Source organism: Melanotaenia boesemani, chromosome 23 (genome assembly GCF_017639745.1).
Source record: "Melanotaenia boesemani isolate fMelBoe1 chromosome 23, fMelBoe1.pri, whole genome shotgun sequence".
NCBI classification, from domain to species: domain Eukaryota; kingdom Metazoa; phylum Chordata; class Actinopteri; order Atheriniformes; family Melanotaeniidae; genus Melanotaenia; species Melanotaenia boesemani.
In genome coordinates, this window is record NC_055704.1 from 5,902,026 (window position 1) to 5,929,024 (window position 26,999).

At 42.8% G+C, this 26,999-nt stretch overlaps 1 protein-coding gene across 1 annotated transcript in view; it reads right to left on the minus strand.

Annotated features, from left to right (window-relative positions):
• Positions 1 to 11,440: 11,440 nt before the first annotated feature.
• LOC121634552 (ankyrin repeat and BTB/POZ domain-containing protein BTBD11-A) overlaps positions 11,441 to 26,999 on the minus strand; it is a 184,979-nt gene continuing 169,420 nt past the window's right edge. Inside the window, exons 11-17 of the mRNA XM_041977264.1 lie at positions 24,934 to 25,112; positions 24,699 to 24,804; positions 20,972 to 21,074; positions 20,788 to 20,869; positions 12,143 to 12,211; positions 11,947 to 12,060; positions 11,441 to 11,853 (exon numbers count right to left, since the gene is read on the minus strand). Of these exons, the coding sequence (XP_041833198.1) occupies positions 11,623 to 11,853; positions 11,947 to 12,060; positions 12,143 to 12,211; positions 20,788 to 20,869; positions 20,972 to 21,074; positions 24,699 to 24,804; positions 24,934 to 25,112 (884 nt within the window). The 3' untranslated portion in view covers positions 11,441 to 11,622. The remainder of the gene's footprint in view (positions 11,854 to 11,946; positions 12,061 to 12,142; positions 12,212 to 20,787; positions 20,870 to 20,971; positions 21,075 to 24,698; positions 24,805 to 24,933; positions 25,113 to 26,999) is intronic.

The following is a 26,999-nucleotide window of genomic DNA, read 5'->3' on the forward strand; positions in this document are numbered from 1 at the left end:
ATCCCGGATTAGTTGAGCTTACTAGAAATTTTCGTGGAAATGGCCTTAAACCATTCTAGTTTTTACAAATGCTGAAACATGTCAAGTTGTATCAACATGAGAAACCATTAGAATTTAAAACCCATTAGTTCACTTATCTACATTTCTTTAAAGCCTCTAGTAGCTTGAGCTAATTCTCTTATTAGATTTACTCATACCATTTAGTTCTTTCGTTGATGTTTGACATTCATCTAATAATAAATTGTAGATGCATATTTGCACCAACTTACAGCTCCAGAACCCATCCATCCATCCATTATCTTGACTGCTTATTCCATTTCGGGTCGTGGGTGAACTGGAGCCTATCCCAGCATTTTAACAGGTGAGAGGCAGGGTACACCCTGGACAGGTCACCAGTCTGTCGCAGGGCCAACACAGATAGAGACAAACAACCATTCACACGCACACTCACTCCTAGGGAGAATTTTTTAGAGTGTCCAATTAACCTATCATGCATGTCTTTGGACGGTGGGAGGAAGCCGGAGAACCCGGAGAGAACCCACGCATACACGGGAAGAACATGCAAACTCCACACAGAAAGGCCACCACCCTCAAGGTTCGAACCTCCCCCCAGCTGAGATTCGAACCGGCGACCTTCTTGCTGTGAGGCTGCGGTGCTAACCACCACACCACCGTGCAGCCGCAGCGCCAGAACCCCAATCAGTATTACTGAGGAAATTGCAATGGGTTGTGTCAGTAACTATCATTATTTTTGTCATGATACAATGTACAAATTTAATCGTTGGTGGTGGGTTTCTTTTCCTGTTCTGTCCTTTTCATTCATGCAAAGTTTAAATTTCAAAGAGGGCAGAACTTTATAACATTGTCTAATTGTTAACATAACCAGGAATTAACGCACATAACTCAAATTTATAGCACAGCAATCAAAAACAAGGTTAATTTTTTAGCTGAATCTGCATCTCCCATGAGCCTTAGCAGTCCACATATGTTGAGTTTTGAAAATTTCCCCACCCCCTCTGACAGAAACGTAATATGTTGGCTTTTCTTGGCTAAACATCATTATTATTACACTCCACAATGTAGAAAACTACTAGAAACAACTTATTTGTTTTATTAATGAGAGACTGTTATATAAAACATAAAATGATAATTAGTCGCTACTGTAAAGTTTATGTTGAAACAAAATCTGGGCTAAGAGTGTGGAGCCACTGTGTGAAGTAAAACAAGCACACCCTGAAGAAGGTGAGGACTATTTGCTTGAATTAGCTTGTATTCATACATGGAGAGAACCCGCACATACACAGGGAGAACCCACGCTTAAATGGAGAGAACCTATGCATACACAGGGAGAACATACGAACTCCAGGGAGAACTCCACAGAAAAGCTGCTGCTGGAACCCCTTAATCAGCGACATTCCTGCTGTGAGGCCGCGGTGGGAACCACCACCCCACGGTGCAGCCAACTGGGTTTATATCATCAATTGTTGCTCATTCCTTCCCTTTCTCCACCTCCCTGAACCTGGCCCGGCACACTACACTGCCTTCTGAGACCCCCCACCCCCCTTTTTTTTCTTTTTCATTTTGGTCATCCAAATAAAGCCCCTTACTTGTTGAAACTTCTAGTCAAAGTGTATTTTGCATGTGGCAGGTGTTCCTCTAGAGCCTCTGAGATGAGTGGTTATTCTGCTGTTTCCCTCCATCCATGAACAACACCAACACAAGATTTCATGACTTTCTGAGCAGTTTTTGCTTCTAAAATTATCGTCTTTAAGACGATAGACTGCAGATACAACAGCACTTTGGTGGTTTAAAGGCTTTTATTAGCTATTCACAAAAGCACAGACAGAATCTTCAACATGAATATAACATTGTAATTTACATGTTCTCATCAAAGAAAATGAAAAAACTTTCATCCCCTTGTGAATTTAAATTGTCTCATGCATTAGAAACTTTCTTTATTCAAAATAAATATGCATCAAATCTTCGCTCAGACAAATAAAGGGGAGCGTTTTATTGAACAAAGCTGGTGTCAAAGCATATTCTCAGCAACATTAAACATTAACAGCCATGCGAACCAACATTGATTCTACAACTCTGACCCAGTTTTGAATCTAAAGCAACAGAAAAGGGACAAGCAGAAGTTGGTCTTTTGCTACTAGAGTATCAAGACGAGAAACAGATAAATCGGTTAAATGAACTCACTGGTGGGAAACGCTAGGTGGGCGTGAACCCTGTCAACCGTGTAGAGATGAAATGGTTTGCATCTGTTTATTTCATGTCATATTAGAGTTGCACATTTCCATTAAAATATGGGAATTTATGATAACATGTTATTAACATATATTAAAACTTCAACAGGAACACAACATGGGGTGTCAAAAATTAAGACAAAAAGGATAAAAATAATATATATTTAGACTTTTTTTCTGTTATGTGTGTAAAATAGTTCATTCAGGTCACAGATACACCAGAACATTGACTGTACTACTCAGATGGGATTGAAATTAAATATAGATTTATTTAGAAACTTGAGAGCAACTTTTTATACCATCTTTTCCACTTCTTAAAAACAAAATAACTGTGGAATGAAAAATAAAATAAATCTAGTCCTATGTATGTAGATAAGAAAATAAAGCTGTAGTATAATACCTGTTTTCACTATTTACACAACTTCATTCATATATTTTTTTAAACTTCGTTTTCAGGCCCAAACTAATATTGTAGAATTTTTTGCTACTGATTGTTGCCTTACATGAAGGTAGATTGAGATTGATAAAAGTAATTCACTGTAAAATCTGATGATGCTGATGAGACGTTTGCATTGTTCTTGAAACAAATGAAAAACTTTTATTGTGGAGGGTCGGGTTGTCACTTATTACTGGAAATATTTAACTTGGCCTGCATTGCTCATGAAAATACTGGGATTTCCTCCGAGAGGTCGTCGAGCTGGATTTTATGCAGCTTTATAGGTGAGAGAAGAAAATATTTTCCCTTCGTCATCTGATGAGTCCTGCTAAGTTTCCACTACAGCCACATGATGCTAGACTTTAATCCTGTCGTTATAGCTGTGTACCGCTGGTCTTGGACCAGAATACCTGTTATCCCGATCCTCATTCTTTAAACATTTATGTCATTTCCTTCCTTCCTCCCCCACCACCAGTGTCTGAGGGGGACATCCCAACCATCCTTTTCCTCCTATTGCCCCGTGTCCACCAACGGATCCAGTTCAGAACCTTTATTTGTCCAACTTTAATGGGACCCTTCCTGTGGGGTTTCAATCTTTTCAATTTAGGTCTAAAGGGTGGAGCTTGACTCACTGCCATCTATTGAGGGTGTAACTCTGGTTAATACTTACAGGTTGGACAATTTATGAATGTAAATACAGAAACTTAGGAAAGCAACAGGAAAGCCCTGCAGCGCATTGTGAATACAGCTGGCAAGATCATTGGAGCAACACTCCCCTCCCTACAAGACATCTACAGCACACGCCTCACCCGAAAAGCCATCACCATTGTGAGCGATGCAAGCCACCCCGCACACTAACCTGTTCCAGCCTCCTGCCCTCTGGACGGAGGTACAGGAGCCTCCACTCCCGCACCACCAGACTCACCAACAGCTTCATCCATCAGGCTGTGAGACTGCTAAACTCTCGCCCCACCCCCCTGCCCCTACCCCCTCCCCCCCAACCCCAGCCCCAACTAAACTCTCGCCCCACCCCCCAGCCCCAGCCAGCAGAACCAAAGACTGTTAACATTACTGCTAACTAAGTATGCTGCTAAGTGCGATTACTGCCTTGCACTACAAACCCTGCGAACACTTGTATTACTTGACTGCCTTGCACTATAAACCCTGTAAATACTTGTAACTTTAAATTGCACTACAAACCCTGAGAATACTTGAAACTTTAACTGGAGCTGCTTCCTCACAGTATATCTCTTCATATTGTAAAACTACTGGAAGACTCAAATGCACATATGCTGATCTTGTTTGTGATACCTCTTAGCCTTGTTTTGATACCTTTTATTTATTTAAGGACCAGACTTGTCTGTGCACTTTATTGTTTGTCTTGTCCTACTTGTCTTGATACCTGTATACGCATGGGACAGTGAGAAACGTAATTTCGATTCCTTTGTATGTTATGGGCATGTGAAGAAATTGACAAATAAACCTGACTTTAAGACTTTAAGACTTTAAGACAAATATTTATTTGGCAAGCAGAAAGGTTTTAGTAATTTTATGTTTTGTCATTTTATTTGGTGTGCTGTTCCTTTAATAAGTGCAGCAATGTTGAAGGTTTTGGAGGTTTTTTGTTTGTCTGGTTTCCTGGATTTATCATTTTGTTCATTCATTATGGTGACGGTGTGTATGGACACAGCAGCTCAGGGGTCTCGTCTTTTTCTCTTAATCTCTATTTTACATGTGTGTTTTCCATTTGCTCATTTGCTTAAAACAATTATTCAGTATGGACGTACTGAACTGCTGGACATTGGGAGCCAGCATGGATTCTATAAGTACCTAAAGTTGGACTTCATCCCAACAGAAATTAAGTGGACAACAGGAACTCTCACTATCCTTGTTTATGGCCTAAAAGACGGAGGAAAGCGGCCTGCATGCTAGGCTACATGCTAACCCACACAGGCCAGCTCTTCCCAGTCTTTTTCCTTGCAAACGCCAGGTCGCTTATAAACAAAATAGACGAGATTCAGCTGAAGAGTGCCTCACAGAGGAAAGGTAGAATCTTTCACTGAGACCTGGCTGAATAGCAGCATCCCGGACATGGCGCTCTTTGTTCCAAGCAGACAGGACTGCAGCCTCGGCTAAAAGCAAAGGCAGAGGCCTGGCACTGTACATTCACAGCACCAGGTGTACAGCTACCAGCGTTATTGGAACATTTTGCTCCCCTGACCTGGAATATCTAGCATTTATTACCAGGTTAAATTGTCTGCGTTTAGAGTTCTGTTCCATCCTGACTGTAGCTGTTTACATACAACCGCGGGCTAATGCTAAATTAGCGCTGGAGGAGCTGTACTGCCTGATTAGCATGCAATGAATGCAAACTCAGAGGCAGCTGTGATTGTAGTAGGTGACTTCAGTCATGTGGAACTAAAAGCTGTGTTTCCTAAATTTAATACATACATAAACTTTCCAACAGAGAAGGCAACATTCTAGATCAAGTTTACAGGAACATCCCAGAAGCTTACAAGGCTGCAGCAACTCCACATCTGGGCATGTCTGACCACATCTCCATGGAGCTGATCTCAGCATATAAACCTCTGGTCCGCACAACCAAGCCAACCACCAGAGCTGTTCAGGTAGGGACAGAAGAGGCATGCTAGGCTCTACAGGACTGATTTTGAACATACCATTTGGGAAGTGTTCAAAGAAGGGTCACACTTGGAGGTGTACGCATCAGCTGTCCTGGACTATGTACAGGTCTGCACTGATGCTGTACTGCCCACCAAGTTCATTAGGATTTTTCCAAACCAGAAACAAGAGTGTAAACTTTTCTCAAGGCTGGCTATAGGTCAGGTGACACACTGGCTTACAGCACAGCTCAGAAAGAACTTAAAATGGACATCCAGCTGGCTGAACACAGGTACAAACAATATATTGAGGAACATTTTGATCACAACGTCACACACAGCATGTGGAGAGGCATCAGGGCCATAACTGATTTCAGAAGCAGTGATCAGCAGGTCAGCCATGATCCTACTCTCCCTGAGACCATGAACAATTTCTTTGCGCGGTTCGACACATCAAGCAGCATCAGCAGAGAAACTCCCCAACACCTTTAGCTGGTGGAACAACACCAACCTTTCGTTCAGGTAAGTTCCACCCTGAGAAAGATCAACACAAACAAAGCAGGAGGACCAAGTCAGGTATTAGGATGGACTTTCAGATGTTGTGCTGACCAGCTGGCAGGTGTCTTTGTGGACATCTTTAACCTGTCCCTGCAGCTAGCTACAGTCCCTGTTTGCCTCAAATCCCTTATTATAGTGCCTGTGCCCAAAAAGTCATCCACCATCTCCTGCCTCAATGATTACTGCCCTGTCGCTCCGGATCATATAGAGCTTTGAGAGGCTAATCCTGAAGCTTATCATGGATGCCATCCCTGCTGATCTTGACAGCCACCAGTTCGCCTACAAAGGTAACTGATCAACAGAGGATGCAGTCTCCACAGTGCTGCACACAGCCCTGTCCCGCCTGAAGCATCCCAACACCAATGGTAGAATGCTATTTGTGGATTTCAGCTCAGTTTTTAATGCTGTGATGCCAGATAAGCTGGTACTGAAACTCCACAACCAGGGACTGGCCACGTCACTCTGCCTCTGGATCAGAGACTTCCTCACCAACAGGCCTCAGGTGGTGAGAATAGGGGTTCAGGTCCCATCCACACTGATCCTAAACATGGGGACACCACAGGGCTGTGTGTTCAGTCCAGTCCTCTTCACTCTCTTCACCCATGACTACTCTCCCATCCACTCCACTAACATGGTCATGAAGTTTACAGATGACACCACTGTAGTGGGTCTGAGAACGGACAACAATGAGACTCACTACAGAGAGGAGGTCCATCAGCTGATGAAGTAGTGCTCAGAGAACAATCTTGTCTTGAACACCAAGGAGGTTATAGTTGATTACAGGAGAACCAGGAAGACAGAGCACGTCCCTCTTCTCATCCACAGCGAGACAGTGGAGGTATGGACAACATCAAGTTGCGCCACCACTGAACAGCTCAGTGGGGTGTTCACGAACTGTTTCAATTGTGCCTGAACAGTTGATATATTCCAAAATTGTGGAAAACCTATAACGTTATTCCCTTGCCTTAATCTAAATGACAAAAAGAACTGAATGAATTCAGGCCCATAGCTCTCACATCCCTTGTAATGAAAAATTTTAAGAAAATCCTCGAAAAAATGATCCCAGCCTTATTGACGACAAGCTTGATCCATTGCAGTTTGCATACCAGGCAGGAAAGGGAGTGGATACCAAGATTGTTATCTTGGACTAAATTTATGAACATGTAGAAAAACCCCAGTATCATGTCAGAATTCTATTTGCAGATTTCGCTTCTTCTTCTCTTTCCTCTGCTGCACATTATGCACATGGACAGCTGGCGAGCCAGCCAGGAGAGCAGCTATCTGGTCAAATTCTTAGATGTTCTGTTGTCTCTTCTTTAAGGTCCAGTATCAGGACATGGCAGGGCTCTGTCTAATATTGTCCCATGGAGGCAATTATCTGGATCTCAGTGTGACAAAAACAAAAGAGATGATAATTGACTTCAGAAAGAACCTTTAAATCATGATGTCTGTATGGACTTTGACTGTGAGATAGTAAAACATAAAGTTTTTTTTGAGTTCTGGCCTCTCGTTTCCTTGGTGGACATTGGACAGTGGAGTTTATGGTGGACGAAACCACAAATAAATATTTTCTTGAAACACGTGACTTTGGTCTGTGTAAATATGAACTGGAATCTTTGGGAAATAGTGATGTCTGCCACGTCATCTTGCACAGGCCATGCTTACACCTGTGAACAACAACAATGGCGGACCTCCGTGTTTTTTCTTTATTTTATTTTTTTTGTGCTGCTGAATCTTTTCAAGTTATTTGGTCACTTAAAACAAAACCTGCTTCTCCTGCAACACAAAGACGTAGTTTACCAACGTTTCTCTGCCCCCTACAGCTCTGGCATGCACACTACATCATCACCAGCTCTATTTGAGCTTTTATTAGTACTGTTGTGCAATTTATTTCAAACACGGTTATGCATGGAACTGTGAAAACATTGTTAAATAGGGCCTTCTTGGGCCATCTTGGGCCATCTTGGGTTTTCTGAAATATGTTCAGGTTTTTTGGATGATCTGGACTTCCTCTCTTCAATACATGTGTGTGCGTGTGCATCTGTCATTTGTTCTAGTGATCATAGCTCTTCTTTGTTGGTAAAAACAAAAATAAACAATCTCTGGTGTGAATATCATGAATAAACAAACAAATTTGAATAAACTTCTAAATGATCCCTTTAAAGCTTCAGGATAACGCAATAACGTTCCAATCCTGGGATGTACTGTTTGCCAGAAAATTTAATTTAATAAAACTGAATTAAGTCGCTGGTTCAACTTAAGGCTCATTAATGTTAGACGCAGCAGACGGACGGACACTTCCCGTTCGTCTTCTGCATCAGTTACGTACGTAATTTGGTCTGTTTTCAGGGAGCTTAACTATCTGTCACTCGACGCAGAAGACAGAGCAATACCACCGGAAATCACGGGGGCAGTGCTGAACAGAATAGCTGACATGCTACGAGGGAAAGAAACAAACCAGAGAAGAAGAGGATCAGTAAGGGAACAAAAAGCAGAAGAAGAATGAAGACGAGGACAACAACTGAAGAAATTGCGTGAGCTTTTGAATAACGACTGTATGAGTGTTTAGGGCATGTTGGGTGGTTTGAAACAACATTATAGCAACGCGTTACCGCTGATATACGGTGTTTGAAACTGACGTTGGCTCGCGGGAGTGAACTCTGACCTCAGCACTGCCCCCTAGTGGAGGAACTGACTTAGCCACCATGTCAACAAAAAACACGCATGGATGAATGAGGACAGCAATGTTTGACAATGCCTGAAATGGATGTCGCTATTTACGTACGTAAGGGAGCAGAAATTGACCTAACAGATTTTTAAAGCAGGGGTAAATCCAGACTAATGACTTGAAATGAAACTGATGCATTCAGATACAGATATCTGGATACCTGACATGTACCAAGTCAGTTCATGAGAAGCTTGTATTGGACAGTCATCCACATGCACCCTGTGATCTACCCTGATCATCTGGAATGTATCAGAAAGAGTAATATGATCTGGTTGCACTTTAACTGGAACAATCCCACTCAGGCCTAAATCTTCACAAAAAGCACAGAACAGTAAAAGAAAGGAGTAAAACAAATGGGTTTAACAGGCAACTTTGCATAAACAAGATAGGGAGCAGGGAGCACATTCAGTGACAATGGAGTCATCAGCTAAGCCAGTGTGGGAGAATACTGGGCATAAACTTCCAGAAAATAAAAAAGAACAACCAGTAAAATGACTTTCACAACATATTTTTCACTTTGTTTAAATATCCTTTAAGAAAAACCCCTGCTGATTTAACCCAGTCTCTGAATCCCACAGTTCTGCAGTGAATATAAAGTTAAAAAGCAGCAATTTCACTTCGCCTTGCAAAAGTGGTTCATAAGTCTGCACAAAACAAGATCAGGGCAGCTCAGTCGAGGAGGTGTCATGCAAAAACAAAAAGTTATCACAACCTAATTACCCAGTTGGATATTTGTGTTTCAAGTGTAAGTCAGCATAGATTTCAATGAGCGGCCGGGTTTATTTGAATCAGCCCTGCAGGGCCAGCCACCCTGTAGGTTCCTGGAGTCAGTTTGGCCTCTGCACACATCGATATAACAACATGTTCAACGCAGATGTCCCAGAATGAAATAAAAAGCAGTCCAACTTGAAGTCTGCGACTGACATTGCTACGAATTCTGTTTATTGATTGTATAGTAGGGTTACATATCCCTGTAGTCTGGCATGGGTCAAACGTCCCGCTGGGCCCCTCCAGAAAATGTAAACCAAAGTCTCATTTTAGAGAAGAAGACAAAGATGCATACTGTATGAGTGAAAAAATGTAAAGAAAACATTTTGTTCAAATATAAAAAAGAAGCTTGATGATCACTGTCTGAGTGATTCTTGAAGCAGGCCTGGTTTCTGATGGTACTTGATGTGAACAGGCAGCGCTATCGGGGCAGGATTCAGCCAATATTAACCGTCAGGGAGCTGCAGGAGTCACAAGTAAAAGGAGTCGCTGCCATCCAACAGCCAGACGTCAGCAGTGAGGCCAGGGGTCACGGAGCAGGATGTTTTATATTAATCATGACGTTAACATACAATAGCTTGCAAAAGTATTCACCCACAATTGTTCCTATTTTTTTTTTTACATCGCAACCTGCAGTTTAAATTGATTTTTCTTTATTATAAGATTTTATGTAACAGATCTACATGAAGTAAAAAACTACGCTGATAACATGCTGGTGTTCAGCCATCTTTAAATCCTTCCACAGATTCTCAGTTGGCTCTAATCTCACACAGGCTTTCCTCCAGATCTTCCCTGGATTTAACTCCTTCCACCATTCCTTCAGTTCTGACCAGTTTCACAATCCCTACTGATAAAAACCATCTCCACAGTATGATGCTGCCACCACCTGAGAGCCGTGAAGCTTAATTTTAGTCTCATCTGAACATGGGCCTTACTTGCATGTATTTGAGGAATCCTGCACCCTTTTTTTTCTGTCAGCAGTTTCTTCTTTTTTCTGGCCTCTCTTCCATAAATCCCAGCTCTGTAGACAAGTTTAGGCTCATTTCTGCTTTCTTTACTTATGTCCATGTCTAACGTTGTCAGTTGTCAGTGTCTTCATACTTTCATGTGTCCATGCTATTGGCATAGTTGTGAGACCATCCACCATAGGGCAGTGCAAAGTTCTGAGTTAATCTCCAAGTTCAGACGTCATTTTTTGACAATGACAAGCATGACAGTGAAGCTCATGATGATGTTCACTCTCAGAAGGAGGCAGTGCAGTAGACAGTGGTGGTCTGAAAGGATATGCGTCACAGCTTCTTCTTTGTTCCATTTGTTGGTCACACATCAGCTATGCTGCCCAACACTGATTTCTGGTGGTACTGCTCTGTTTGCTACCAAACTGGATCCAAGCTCTGAAAACAAAGCAAAATATGCTTGTAAAGGATTCAAAAGACAGACAAAAGTTTCAGTCTGTCTGGCTTTATAGTAATCCTCTGGACAGCAGTCTCTGCTGTGGAGGAGAATTTCTAGGATCAGTCCATTTAGGTGTTGAGGGGATCCAGTTTGGTGGCCTCAGGACTGGTTCTCTACTTTTTGCAGATGATGTGGTTCTGTTGGCTTCATCAGACCGTAACCTCCAGCTCTCACTTGAACGATTCACAGCCAAGTGTGAAGCATTTGGGATGAGAATCAGCACCTCCAGTTCCAAGACCATAGTCCTGAGCTGAAAAACGGTGGAGTGTCCTCTCCGAGTCAGGAATGAGATCTTTCCAAGTGATTGAAATTAGTTTCCTACTCAGGATGTCTGGACTCTTCCTTGGTAATGGGGTGAGAAGCTCCAAGATCCAGGAGGTGATCAGAGCAGAACTGCTGCTCCTCCACATCCAGAAGAGCCAGATGAGCATCTGGTTAGGATGCCTCCTAGTGTTTTCTGGGCATGTCCTAGCAGTAGGACAACCTGGGAAGACCTAGGACACACTGGAGGGACTACGTCTCTGGCCTAGCCTGGGGAGACCTGGATTCTCCTGGATCAGCAGGAAGAAGTGGCAGAGGAGAGAGAAATCCCCTGAATAAGTGGTGGTAAATGGATGGATGTTTTTAGATTTTTAAAAAATTGTTTATTTTACCTCAATTTTGACGTTTTGTGTAAATTAAAAAAAAAAAAATCCATTTTATTTTTGGGTTGTAAGCAAAAAGACAGGAGAATGCCAAGAGTGGAGTGAAATACTTTTGCTAGCTACTGTAGATAATGAATCTGGGTTAAAGGCTCCGAGAGGGTTGGCGTTACACCACGGAGCCTTTAGAAGTGGAGAGGTGGATGGAGTGGATGCGAGTGGCCAGAGTTTTCTCCAGATCATTAAGGATATCGAAGGAGTTGCCAGGGCTGGATGCAGGACTCTCTGGAGCAGGAGGTTCATACAGAAGCTGCTTGAAGGTGTCGAGTTCAATCAGCAACACCATGTTCTTCAGGAAGTAGCCCTCAATAAAAGCTGTAAGCTCTAAAGCACCCAGGAACTTAAAGGGGGGAGGAAGAGGGAAAGTCAGAGATTGCTTAAAATGACCTGTTTACAATTGTTCATGATCAATAACCTGACTTGAGTTTCTCACCTTAGTATGTTTGTAAAGGTCCACACAGGTTTCAGTGGTGATGTTCTTGGAGCAAATGATCTCACAGTGTCTCTGAAGGGCCTCTAGCTGGAAGAACTTGGCTGCAGAAAGGAGCTGCAGGGAACAGTAAAGCCATACAGAATAAGACAAGGATTCAGAGATGCTGTCACTGCAGCCTTGGTTAAGCAACTCTTACCTCCATGACTTCAGTGTTGCGTATGTGTAAGGACTCAGTGCCTCCACAGTACAGATACTGCATGACCAGCTGTAACACACAACAGTTCACGTCTTAGTGCATACACTGAAAACACAAGTCTGAGACCCCAAAATCATTTATAGAATATATATGAATGATATTGTTCCTTAAAGAAGACACCCTAAGTTTTCTATTGATGTTGGGTGTGTAACCAACACAACACAGCATCTTTTCAAAATGAAGGGAATTTGGGGAAATGAAGGGAAATGTTCTGTTGGAAACTGGACAGGCTTATCAGAGACCATTCTAAAAGGTCCTACCATCCCACTCCCCATTATTCCAGCCCAGAACATCACTCCACGTCCATCTGCCGATGTAGCAGCCTTGTTGGGACATGGTGGACATCCACCAACAATCCAGACCTCGGTCCATCTGAACCACCCAGACCTCTGTCCATCTGGACCATCCAGACTTCTGTCCATCTGGCCCACCCAGACCTCCATCCACCAACCATCCAGAACCCTCAAACATCCATTGTGATTGACTGGCTGATTCTCAATTGATCATGGCTATACAGTCTGCATAGCTCTTCTACCAGTCAAGGCTACTGAGCAGTCCTAGACCTAAGATTAGTTCTAGACAGTTCACAAAGACACTTCTTTATTTCCATCATTGAGAAAGCAAATGATAATAGGAAAAAAGTATGGCAGACTCTAATTAAATTATTAGGCTAATGCCATAAATAGGTCACTAAATCACCTGATTTAACAGCGAATAAAGTCCTGGCTAAGGATCTTATGGTTGCAGCAAACACTTTTAATAATTATTTTATTGATAGCGTATCTTAAATCACAAGGCTCTTTACTCCTTCCACTCTCCTGCCATGCCCCATAAACAAGGATCAGCCTATTTTTCTGCTTGAGAATATAGGAGAGGTAAAAAAAAAAACAATCAATGCAGATCTTAAAAGCTCCAAAGCCAAGGATGTTCAGGACATTGACATAAGTTAAAACCCATGCAGAAGCTATGGTAAAACCCATTAATATAATGGTCAATCAGCCAATCTGTCATCTTGGAAGGCTGTCACAGTGACACCCTTTTTAAAATCTGGAATTAGGACAGAGGCAGCCTGTTAACGACCTATTAACATCCTACCATTGTGTCCAAGGTTGTTGAAAAATGGTTAGCAAGCCAACTGATTAACATCTTGATAAGGGTCATTTCTCATTGCATCACATGCAGTTTGGTTTCCAGGCCAACCATTCTTCAGAAACTGTTTTAAGTATTTATTGGATAAGAATCCCTGTGTTGGAGCTGTGTTTTTAGGTCTTAGGAAGGCATTCAACACTCTCCTCTCCTCCTCTGCTCCTCTAGAAAAGAAGATGAGCAGCCAGAAGAAGCTTGGTGGTTTGATTTCCAGCTACAAGCTTTAAAACAGACCTCAAGGTGATTGGAAAGGATATGTTCATCTGGTCTAGAAGAGGCTCACTTAGTCTGGGAAGTTTAATAGTAGATCAGAAAGCCCTGCGTAAGGCTAGAACAGCTAAGTATTGATCATCAATGGAGAACTAGCCCAGGTTCCTCTTCAGCTCTGTAGCTAACAGCCATAGTGCTGTCGAGCTATGTATTCCTTTAACTCTCAGCTAGGATTGACTTTGTGACTTTTTTTTATAAACAAAATAGTTTCTATCAGAGGGAAAACCCATGATATCCTTCCCTCTACTGATGATGTCTCATCCACAGCAGCTGTAGAGACGTCTGCAGAAGCTGGTTTCTGATTGGACCGTTTCTGTCCTGTACAGCTCTCTGAGTTAACCAGAATAAAACCTTCCCCCATCCCTACCAGACTGTTTAAGGAAGATTTTACCTTAGCTAATACATCTGAACTGGATCTGATCAACACATCTCTATTGACAGGAGATCTACTTCCATCTTTTAAGACTGCTGGAATCTAACCTTGACTCTTGATCCAGGAGTGTTAGTTAATTATAGACCTTTATCCATCCCCCCCCTCTGTGTCTACATGTTGTGATACAGGTAATGTTATCCTGTGCATTGCTGCCTGACGCACCTCCACCAGTGCCTTTGGGCAGGTGTGCTATGACACCTCACTGAACACCACTGTAGGCCTATGTTGGTCTTCAGCTGGGGACCACCAGTCATTGACGTTTCGCTCCTTTAACCCCAGTACGTCTCCTGATGGCGAAGTGATGGCAGGGATCTCTCCCTGCCACCCCCTGCTAAAGCCCTAGGTATTGTTTGGCCCCCACCCCTTGTGCTTCCTTCTTAACCAGCTGCCTTTCTCTGCTTCCTCAGCCAGCTCTTTCATGGCTTTCCAATGCCCTGCTCCTTTGCATCCCGTGTTGTGGAGTAGGTGAGCAGTTGAGGAACCAACAAAACCTCTGCACCCCACTTCCACAGGGTACATAATAGCTTTCCAGCCAGCCTCCCTGCACTCCACCGCCAGGTCTGCATACTTGGATTGCTTCAGCTTGTTGGCAGCCTCCAGCTCACCTTTCAATGGGACAGTGAGTTAGACCAGACAGACTGTTTTGCAAGCCTCTGACCACATGACGAAGTCTGGCCGGAATTGGAGCTGATTCCCCAGGTCGACCCTCATGATCCACTCACTGCCTTGTGAGAGGAGTCTTATTGTGTCCCTCTGGTGGGAGGGCTTGACATTCTCTCCTGCCCTTGCAAACTGGATAGCATGTCTGCCTGTAATGGAAGGTCTGCTGTTTGCCTCCTGTCTGCATGACTCTGCCACCTCTTCCAGCTATTTCAGCATTAGGTCATGTTGCCATCTGTAGCGGCCTCGCGCCAACGCTGTTCTGCAGCTTGACAGGATGTGATGGAGGCTTGCATTGCTAGTGTTGCAAAGGAGACAGGTCTCTTCTAAACCAAACCATTGGTGGAGGTTTTGGGGACAACGTAAGTGGTCATACGTTGCTCTGATCAAGATGCTGAGCCTAGCTTGGGGATCTTCCAAAGGTCAGACCATGACATAGGCCTGCTTGTGAGACCTGCCCATGATGTCCATTGTCTTTGCTGGCCCTGGGACACCACTTTGATTGTAAGGCGTTCCTGTTCAGCTTCTGCCACCTTTGCCACCACCATGGCTCTTCGATCTTTTTTGGAAGCTTTTGACCAGAACAAGGGAGACTTGCCTCTCCCAAGGCCTGCTTGACCCTCCTGGACCCTGTTAACCACCTTGAGGTGCTTAAGCCTATCAATTGCCATGTCAACTTCTACCTGGGCTTTCCACTTCCTTCTGACTTGGGTGCCTGCTGCTCTCACCAGCTGGTCAGAGGATTTCCTCAGCTCCAGCACCGACCAAGCCTTCTCTTGCTTGTTTCCCACGCTAATAGATTGCAGTGGCAGTTGTAGCATGTTGCTGCCAAGGAGGCCTACCTCTGACAGATATCTTGGCAGCCCCCCCCCCCCCCAAAAAAAATCAACAATGTGCCCATTTGAGCAGAAATATTGTTTAAAGAATTTCAGCTGGAATTTAGATCTTCTCATAGCCCAGAGACAGACCTGGTGAAAGTTCCTTGGCAGTTAATGGTATATTTTTTTACATATACTAGATTTAAGTTGGTGATATTCTAAAGATTTTGTGCTGCTGATTCAATATTGTGAAGTCAGAATATCAAATGAGAAGATGTTTCCATTTTCTATTATATGTTCTGTTTTATTACTTTATTTTTCCATTGAGTGAAGTTAATTACCTTTTTGTTTGGCAGGATGTCAGGGTTGTTCCAGATGGGTGTAAGCTTACATGGAAAAAGTGAAGATTTGGTTATTTTTAGAAATTCCCACCAAGCAGAACTGATGTTAATACTTTTAAAACACTTATTGGGTTTGATGGCTGAGCTGATGAATGGCAGGTCAGAGATAACAAGATCCTTACACAATGCTTGCTCTACATCTAACCATGGTTCATCTAGAACGTTAGGTTTAAGCTATTTGGAGATATATTGCTGTTTGTTAGCTAAGAAATAGTGATTAAAGTTGGGTAGCTCCAATCCACCATAGTCTAAAAACTATAACAGACTAAAGGCAGATACGTGATGGCGTTTTTTCTATAGAAATTTAGATATGTGTAAATCCAGTAATTTAAACAAGCTGGAGGATGGTTTAGTGGGTGTCATTAAAAACAGGTAGTTGACTTTAGGTAGAACCATTATTTTAATGGCAGCAACACTCCTCATAAGTAATATGGGTATGCGCCTCCACCTTGAAAGATCACCCTTTATTGTTTTAAGTAGCTGGACATACAGTATCTCACATAGGTGAGTACACCCCTCACATTTTTGCAAATATTTTAGTATATCTTTTAATGAGACAACACTATAAACTAGAAATGAAACGTTGACATACAGAATATCAAAGTTTTAATTTCCATAGTTCTCCACATCCAGGATAAACGTCTCGTTGTCCATAATAAAAAAAAAAAAAAACACTGAACCCCCATGACAGTTAATGACGTAATGTTTACATGGTTCAGTGATTGCAAATCTGCACAGGACCTTTTATTTTGAAATTTACAGGAAGCTTTTACACTGCTTACGTGTCTGATTTCCTGTCTGGACCTATCTGAACTGCTGAGAGGCATTCTGGGTGGATGAGCTGTCAAAAATAGACTCAAAAGTTCACTTAACTCATTTTCTTTATATGAGTTGTTTGAACTAACTCTCTTATACAAATTGTGCTTGCTCCTATAAATGATTACCATTATGAGGTGTAATACACAGCTTAATGTAATTCTTAAGCAACTTTTAGATTAATCAGACATTTAATTTGGAACAAGTTGAGTCTTTTAAGAATTATATTAAGCTGTGTATTACACCTTGTAATGGTAATCATTTATAGGAGCATACAGTATTTGCAACAGATCAGGGGAACATAACTTCCATCTCCAGAACTGAGAAGGTGAAAATAACCATGTCAGCAACCATCAGCACTTTACTCCTTATGCAACATATAAAGGTGGTGGGTTTCTTTTCCTGACCGTCCCACTCATGTTACCAACTTTAAAATTCAGAGCACAACTTCCAATTATAGGTGTGTCCCAATTCAGGGTCTGCACACTTCGAAGTGCGCAGACTACGTAGCCTACAGAGTCTCCTCCGTAGTCTACACACTTAAGTCTGCTTAATGTTCGTGAAATGGGACAGCCTACCTAGTCAACAAGAATTTCCCATAGCAACAATACAGGACGTTCAATCACTTAAACCTCTGAAATTACTCATAGGACACAATGAGTAAAAAAAAAAAAAAAAAAAAAAAACACGGTTTGAGGCTCTGTTATTTTACAGCAGGTACACACTTCATTAACCCCTTCATTTTAATGTCACCATTTAACAAACATGCTTTAAATGTACTTGGTTTTGTAACGTATATATACTAAAGTGTAGTTAAAATAAGTGTACTTTTTTAAAGTAAAACTTTATTTAAACTTAATACGACTCTTCTGAGGTTGCTAATTCGCCACCGCTTTGTGCGTAATGAATTCTGGGAGAAAAGAGGCCGTGAAAGATGCATCACCAGCAGCCTATGTTTGAGGCTAAACGAAGTGCGGATTTGAAGGGTGGATTCGGAGGGTCCTTCAAATTCTGTGAATTGGGACAGTACTTCGTGCACCACAATGACGTATGTGGCAGACGAATCTGCACTTCGAAGTGTGCAGACCCTAAATTGGGACACACACCGATTGTTTAAACATAAACACAGGAAGTAAAGTACAGAATTCAAATTTATAGCATGGCAAACACAAAAGGTTCAATTCCTGCTGAATCTGCATCTCCCATGGACCGTGCTCCAGATATGTTGCGTTTTGAGAGTAGCACTGTCTCTTCTGACAGAAACACGTTCAGTTATCTTTGCTAATCAAAATGATCACACTGAACATGTTGAAAACTGTCTGAAACAACTAGTATTCAGATGCTGCTTATTTAAAACATGAAATGATCATTAGTCACCACTGAAACTACATCTTGGCTAGAGTGTCCTGTTGGCTGCCAGGACCATGGTAAACAGTAAATGGTAAATAGGAAATTTCCATCCATCCATTATCTATACTGGGGTTGCAGGGGAGCTGGAGCCTAATCCAGCATTTTGCAGGTGAGAGGCAGGTACACATGGACATGTATACCTGAGGGATATTCCATGAAGCTGGATTAAGGGAAATCCGGCCTTATCTTGATAAGTCTGGCTCATTTAAGTCAGAGTTCCGTTCCATCAATGTGGCTTATTTGAACACCCGCTGAGTAACCATGGTAACTTATACACCAGAACTAGCCTGCTTGGGGGCAGGCTAATGTTCAAGCTTAGCTTAGCTGTGTGTCAGAGGTCTGATGGGCTGACACAGACTCCTAACAGAAAGTTCCACCTGGTAGAATGCTGCACTCCTGCCACTCATTTTTGTATAAAATTAACAATCAATCAGTCAATTAATCAATCAATCAATAAAACTTGTTATATCACTGCTCTCATTGTCTTGAAAAAGCAATAAATCAGTTAGTGCTGATGCAACTAAAGAAACACAACTATACACGTACTGAAAGAACATGGCTTTTCTTAAAACTAATTAATACCCTATTAACCTCCCTCCCCAATTTCACGAACACCTGACCTCCATTGCCTCTGCCTTTAACAGTAAAACTGGGATCAGCTGAGCTCTGTCCATACAGACCGAGGGTATTTAAAGAGAGAGATAGAGCAAGACAAAGCTAAGATGGACGGAGAAAGATATAGCTAGAAAGAGACGGTTGCTTTTTGGTTACCATGGCTTGGCCTTTTATTGATGACCCTGCAGAGGGCGCACGTTTAATTCAAAGCACATTCAGGCCACCAGCTCCATGGGTTTTCAGGGGGAGGACCCCCACCAGTAGCAGTAGTCTCTGACATTGTCTTGGCATCTACAGTGCAACAAATTTACATTTCAACACGTTTAGAACGAACACATTTCTTCAAAGGCTACCTCCCACTAAGATATGTTCTTGTACTTTATTTTCACCTGCTGCAGGTAAGCTTTGGCTGGTAAGATTGCTTTTGTTGAGATCTAAAAGTACAGAATTAACATAGGTTGCGCACACACGCACACACATGCACGTATGATAATATATTCACAAAATATGATGATGCGGATTGAATATTGGGTTATTAATAAACTCAGCAGGGCAAGTACATCTTATATAGAGACATGTCAGCTGCTTTATGTAAACAGATTTATAACACAAGAGGAGACCAGAAATAAACCAGTACAGTGAAATCAACATATAACAACTGACAATTAGATGAAAGTTGTATAAATTTGTAGCAAATGTTGTCTTTCAGCAGCTGTTTGCTGCTTCCTTTGCTTTATTAACCACAGCTGTATCATATTTTCTGGTGATTACACTTTTAAAGTTTTCATACATCTCCATCAGCATTCTTTGTTCAGCTGCAGAGAAAAATGACAGCTCTCAGCTTGCTCTCTTTTTCTGCCAGCTCCTCTTTTCCACCATCCACTCGTCAGGGCTTCCTACGTTCCTCAGGACCTCCCACATAACCAGACTATGTAGGCCTTGTTTGGATTAGCTTCAATTATATGCAGCTGAAATGTGTTAGTGGAACGGTTTGAGCCTTAATTCAGAGATGGTGTTAATTCAAACGAGGCTTTCCGATACAGCCTGTTTTTTTTTTTTTTAGCTATGTTGGTGGAATACCCCCCAGGACAGGGGACCAGTCTATTGCAGGGTGATCATAAAGAGACAAAAAACCCACACTCACTAGGGAGAGTACCAGGTACCCAGAAAGAACCCAAGTATACATGGGGAGAACATCCAAACACACACAGAAAGACCACTGTCGGACCAGCCCGTGGTGAATAATAAATAGTAAATGGGCTGTACTATACAGCACTTTTCTAGTCATGTTGACCACTCAAGTCACTTTTACACCATGTCACATTCATCTATTCACACACACACACTCATGCAGCGTGTCATGTCACACACACACTCGTGCAGCGCGTCATATTACACACACACTCGTGCAGCACGTCATATCACACACACACTCATGCAGCGAGTCATATCACACAGACACTCATGCAGCGTTGTCATATAATAAAGTGCTTTCCTCCTTCCTCACTCATTTATACACATTAGGAGGAAATATGGGCTTGGTGTCTTGCTCAAAGACACTTCAGCACATAGTCAGAGGAAGTCAGGAATTGATCCACCGACGTTCTGGTTGGTTTCCATGGCGATAATGTTCATACCTGTCTACTTGATCACGCTAAGACCAACAGAAGTGCTTCTTCTTGGCTTGCTGGTGCACTAACCAGTTAAAATAGTGTTGATGGCAGGAAGGACACTGATTGGTGTATTTTAATCAATTTGAGGCATCAGTGACATAACACACATGAATATCATACCAGGCTGTGAATTATTGTTTTGAGTGTTTAAATTAAATGTATTCACCATAAGAAATACTTAGTAAATGCCAAAAGCACATTATGATGACAGTGATGGACCAAAACAAAAATGCTTTTCTAGGATTGTTTATTAATCTCAGCTCATGTATCGTGGATAGAACTGACCAAATTCTGAGAAATTATCCATTAGGGTGATGGAACCTTTCTGGAAAGAGGAACTTACGTGGAAAATGTTGTACTTGACATGACTGATCTCAATGCAGGTGTTTTCTGCTGCTGGTCGGTTTTGAAGCAGGGTCTTGAACCTGCAAACAAGATCACATAAACCAACACGATATGTGTAGCTGCTGGTAAGTGAGATCATGTGTATGTAGATACACCTGCTCAAGTGCAGTGCTGGAACGTACCTGGGTGAAGCTGTAAACAGCAGAACTTTATGTGCATAAAAGGGTTTCCCTTCCACCAGGAAAGTGACATCAGACATCTCCTTGTTATTCAGGAAGTGGGGGTCTGGAAGATAGAAAATATGTATCATATGTATCTCTTCCGGCTCTCGACGAAGGCAGACGCTTTTTTCTTCTCTCTCCCTCCCTCCTCCCCACTCTGCCCTTTTACTTGTCCTGTCATCTCTGAGTCTCTCTCTGCATTTCTTCTGAAACTAAAATCTATAACAATGGATTTGATCAGCTGGTCCCTAAATGCAATCGACCAAATTTATTCGAACCGGAAAACAGGCGTAGGGGAGCCTGCTTGTCCTGGCGGAACATTTTCGGCTGGATATGTGATGGATTCCTGGGGAGCGTGGAAAGTCATGTGTCTGTCGATCCTGTCTGTCGAGGATGCTGAAGACATCTATACATTCGGATTCATGATAACTGGGTTTCTGCTGTTTGGAGCGGGCGGTTTCCTGGCATATCGCAAAATTCGGACACTGTCGGCGGTCACTGGCAAGCTGCCGGATTTCTGTGCTGGTGTGTGTCGAGCTATGAACAATCAGACTTTGGCGTTGCAGGAGCTAAATCGTAAACTGGAGGCTATTCCAGTTCTGGATGGCAAGCTGGTTGCGATTTCGAAGCTTGTACATAAGGTGGACACCAACTTGGAGAAGTTGTCGGCTCGGCTGGATGGAAATGGAAATTGACCCAAATTCGGATGATTGGAGTCGCCATTGGGACCACTGAGAGACTCAAGGCAGACGAAACAGCTCTGGCCTGAAACTAAAACAAATGCTGTTATCAATTCGGCTCCCTGTACTGGCCTTGGATGGCTGGTTATAAAGTTCTCCTGGAATGTCTTGTTGACGGATGCTCAGTCCCCCCACCCTCCCCCCACCCTCCTCACGGGCGTTGGACTTTTTCCTGGATCAGCTCCCAAGGACGCCCCACTATCATCAGGTGGCAGAGACTGGAGATGGAGGACTGGGAGAAAGTTAAAATGCTCACTTACTTACTTACTGCGCACACACAAGCATCACACTCACATACACCACTACAGATACACCTCCCCCGATGATTCACTGCCTTGGTCGTTCCTTCACCCCCCTCCCTCCACTCCCGGGCGGCGGGTCGACTGGATTGCGCTCATGTCAGCTGCGTCCGCACTTGCTGTGATGGGAGACCCCTCTCCCACCCCCCATGTGTTTCTGATGTTGTGAATGTCTGAGTTATGTGCTTTTATGTACCGAGGAGGTTTTTTTTGTATCTCAACACTGGGCCTAAGGGCCCAGTGTTGAGATGCCTTTTTTTTCCTCCCCAGCCACATCTTATTCCCCCAATGTTATCTTTTCCTTCTATATCTACTCTAATACATAGGCGCGCTGTAAGTGGCTGCTGCCTCAGTATGCCTGTTCCTGTTGTGTCTACATGTTGTTGCTGTCTAGTCTTGGACGGGTTGTACTGGAAACAAATTTCATTGTACCTGTGTTCTGCACTGTGTATAATGACAAATGAAATCTTCTTCTTCTTCCTCTCATCAGGTTAAGCTAATGTGAAGTGGTAAAAAGCTCAGGTACGCTGTTGTGTCACAGCCATACAATTAGTCACAACACAAAAGCTGCAACGGAAGTCTTGCTGTTTTTTTCTGTTGGAATTTACAAGAAGTGGGCAACAGCAAAAGTTACACCACAGGTCAGGCAGTGACCAGGGGAGAAGTGATGATGAGCGGCGGTGGAGGATTTTAATGAGCGGGTCCGGGCTGCGGAACAGGACGTGTCTGGTAGTAGGCGGGGTTGGATGTCCGACTCCGCCCTCAAACCTTTTTGATTGAATTGCTCATCTCTTTCCTTCCTATTCTATGTTTGAGCAGCATCCTGGATTTCAACAGAGGGGAATCACAAGAAACAAGCTAAGCTAATATAAATATACGTAAAATGGACTCTCTGTGTCCCTTAACATCACTCTGACATGTCTCAAGCAGAAACTGTTTCTCCTGAAATTTTCGCTGCATAAAGCCTGACTTCACGTTTTCAGTATGAACACAGTGTCAAGCTGCCAGCAGGTTTTATTTCTGTGTCTGCGATAAACTCCAGCTAGTTTGGCTGCTTGCTGGCTTCAGGGTATGTGTAAACAACCACAGCTTACTCGTGTAAACAACCACATCTGACCCGTGTAAACAACCACGGCTTGCCCATGTAAACAACCACATCTTACCTGTGTAAACAACCATATCTGACCCATGTAAACAACCACATCTGACCCGTGTAAACAACCACACCTTACCCATGTAAACAACCAGGTGGGGTATATAGCAAATGTCCATATACGATAAGATAACTGTTTAGCCTATGTTAACCGGTAATCTTATCGTATATGGACATTATCAGCTGATAATTTCCCCCTCACCCCTGTGGAGGAGCTTGCGTGAGAATCAATCATGACCAAGCATCCTGTCGGGTAACATCATCAGATCCGGCCCAGATGACTACAAATTTATTCTATAAAGTCCACCTACAGCACCAGATCACACAGGTGGACCTGGAAGTGGAAAACTTAAAATTAAAAATCAGAAATCTCTGGAGACATAGTCAAGCATGATGACGTTGCATGATTAAGTGTTTCTCTTTCCAGGTAATGAATCATGAAATGGGGACATTACCAGGCTGTTCACAGCATTTCTTTAAAGGTGTTATCGCCTGGTCTTTTCATGAATCCACTGTCCTCTAAGTGTCTTTAAATATTTTTTTGAAAACTTAAAAAACAAACAAAAAAATCAAACATAGAACTTGTTCTGACCCTTTGCTCATACCAAAACTTTGGGAGGCCAGAGTCGGAAGGGGGGCTGGCCCAGTGCGAGCACATTGCGTCCCACTCCAAAACAGCTTAGTGATGGCAAGCGAACCTGACCGAGCAGCAGCTTACGGAATTTATGCTTGAACCAGACTCCAAGCCTGTGAGTGAAGATACCGAGATGGTGGAAGAAGCTTGTTTACAACGAAATGTTTACAAAAATTTACATGGCACAGCACTTCACCCCACTTATAAAAAAGAAAACACGGGGCTCATTTGTACATTGCACGGGGTTAAACTTTTAGGCTCGTCACATAGCATTAGTGTTAGCATTAGCATTAGCTGCGTAAGCAGTAAAGCATGACTTTATTGCATTATATCAATCTGGAAGAGGGGCTGGCTTATTCAAATAGCCTCCTGTAATGACGAAATCCCAGGAGCAAATTAAAATCACGCATTTGTGAGAGTTTACCCTTGTTGGCGGTTCTGCTGTGAAGAAAGGGCCCAGACGGAAAACCCCCGTCTTCAAAAGAAAGCCTTTCAGGGAAGTTAACACTTCGGTCCAACACGAATACACATGTTTCAACTTGCAAAAGTGCAATTTCCAGGCAATGACTCCTTTAAATCAAAGTGGTTCTGACAGGTTTGATCAGGCACAAGACCTTCATGCTGAAGATCTGTTGGACCTGAAAGAATCTATCTATCTATCTATCTATCTATCTATCTATCTATCTATCTATCTATCTATCTATCTATCTATCTATCTATCTATCCATCCATCCATCCATCCATCCATCCATCCATCTATCCATCTATCTATCTATCTATCTTCTGGTGAGATGAAGGTTTCAACATGGGATGAAACTTAAGTGTCTCTGCTTCAGCTGTATTTATAACAGCCTTATCTTACCCAGGCGTGAGGTCTGTTTCTTCTTAATTTCCGTCAGTTTGGGGATGGGAAAAGGTCCATAGCACTGCGTGAAAATGACTGACAGCTGCTGGCTTATCACCTCATTCTGCAACACACCAGTGATGACAGAAATGTTATAACCGGGACTATCTGGGACTGATGTCACATTTCATATGTAGCTACATATACACTTATACTGGAGCTTAACTACAGGACAGAAGAAAGCCTGAGAGACCTTGCTGGACCGGAGGATCTGGAACATGAGCGGCAGGCCATGCGTGATCAGCTCCTCTGTGTACTCCTCTTCCTGGATGCAGCTGAAGTCTTTGAGGAGGCCCTGGATCAGCGGCCGGCGGTTCTGGATGAAGCAGGAGCGCAGGCACTCCAGCCAGGTGTGCAGCGTCCAGGGAACACCTGGGAATACAACCACACGGACAGTCAATACACACCCGTGCAGAGCAAACGGAGCAGGGCTACAGAACCGACCATGTTTCCATCACTTCCCAGTGTTAGTGCAAGTTGTGAATGCCAGATTGGTGCAAACTCAGAGGATTCAGTGGGAAAACAGTAGAACCTGCATGTAATTAAAAATGTCCTCAATGAAAGTGGCTGTTATCTTTTACAGTGATGGATGAGAGATGAAATAAGCTCTGCTGAAATGACAGACTTTACAATTCCAAAATCTTTTAAACGTTTACTTGATTGATCTTAACAGACTTTGGGATATTTCCCTTTAATGTTGAATCGGCTTAAATTAGTTTTTCTCTTAAGAAATTGAACGTGTTTGGCATGTGTCTCAGTTTCTGGACATTTTGTTGAAAAGATCACATAAAAATTTGAAAAACAATCTTTGACTAATAGTTTCCAAGGTTTACTGTGCGACTTCAAGCTTTTTCCACCTTTAAAATTCTCTAAAAAGTATACCGTATACTTTTAAGATATTGAGAAAAATGTACCTGTTATCACATTAAAAAGAGAGCCTATTGATCTTGAGATAACGAGATCACCAATAAATAACTTCAGGAATGTCCACTCTGAGCTTCTGCACAACATCAGCTCATCTAGCAGTGAGAATATAAACATGTGAATCTCTGGGTGATACGTCTTCCAGAGGAAAGCGTCTGTGGCTAAAAGAACAAAATAGGTGCTATTTTACCAGGAAATAGAAAACCGTCTGTAAAACATAGTGGTGGCAGTATCATGGTTTGGGCCTGTTTAATATCTCTGAGGCCAAGAAGGCTTGCTATCATTGGTAGAATAATGAATTTGGAATGATGATGGTTGGTGTGTTTTTAATCCAGGCTCTGATTTAAATTTAGATGGTGCAAATACAAGAAAACTGAATTCAAACAGTGAATTATGTTCACTCATAATAAATGTACAGAAAATATGACATGCAGAAATCTTACACACATGCACACAAAAGAGATCAGTGTTTGACGACCACATTGCCACATTGCTTTCAGTAAAAACCAGAGGAAAGCAGCCCAGTTAAGTTAGGAATGAGTAAAGTTATCCTACAAATGAGTAATGTATTGCCAGGAATGAGTGAAGTAAAGCCGACCAGGACAGTGCACTGGTTGGCTCATGGTTTGTGGATTCACATTAACTACAACTGGTGTAGGAATGCTAGGACTGTCTCAAGCCATTGCTGACCAGACATTGAGTTTTTCCCTGTAAACTGCAGAACATTCTACCTGCCCAGGTTATCAGCAGTTATCATCACAGCTGTGGACATTTCCCCCGGTGTAAACACAGCGGTGGCTATGACTGTTCCCTACCAGACCAGCAAGTTGCAAACCATTCACACTGAGGGCATTTTCATTGTTGCTGGAGACTTTAACCAGGCCAATATGAAAACAGTTTCCCCACACTTCCATCACCATGTGGACACCAACATCAAGGATGCATTCAGCCCCCCACCCCCACCATGGCTTTTCAAACTACCTATCTGTTATGCTAATCCAAGCATACGAGCCCCTGCTGATCAGAGAAGAGCCCGCAGTGAGGCAGGTGAGGGCGGGGTCTGAGGGGGCTATGGAGGCACTTCAGGACTGTTTTGAGTGCACATACTGGGACATGTTTAAGACAGCTGCCACCTACAACGACCACACCAGCATTGATGAGTACGCCACGTCTGTGTCAGCCTACATCAGTTAATTTATGGAGGACGTCAGGGTCATGAAGAACACCATCACCCAAGCGACCAGAAACCCTGGATGACGGCTTAAGTATGTAAGCATGGGACTCAGTCATGCTTACGTCAGATAATAAGGAGGTAATAAGGAGGCCCTGAGAACA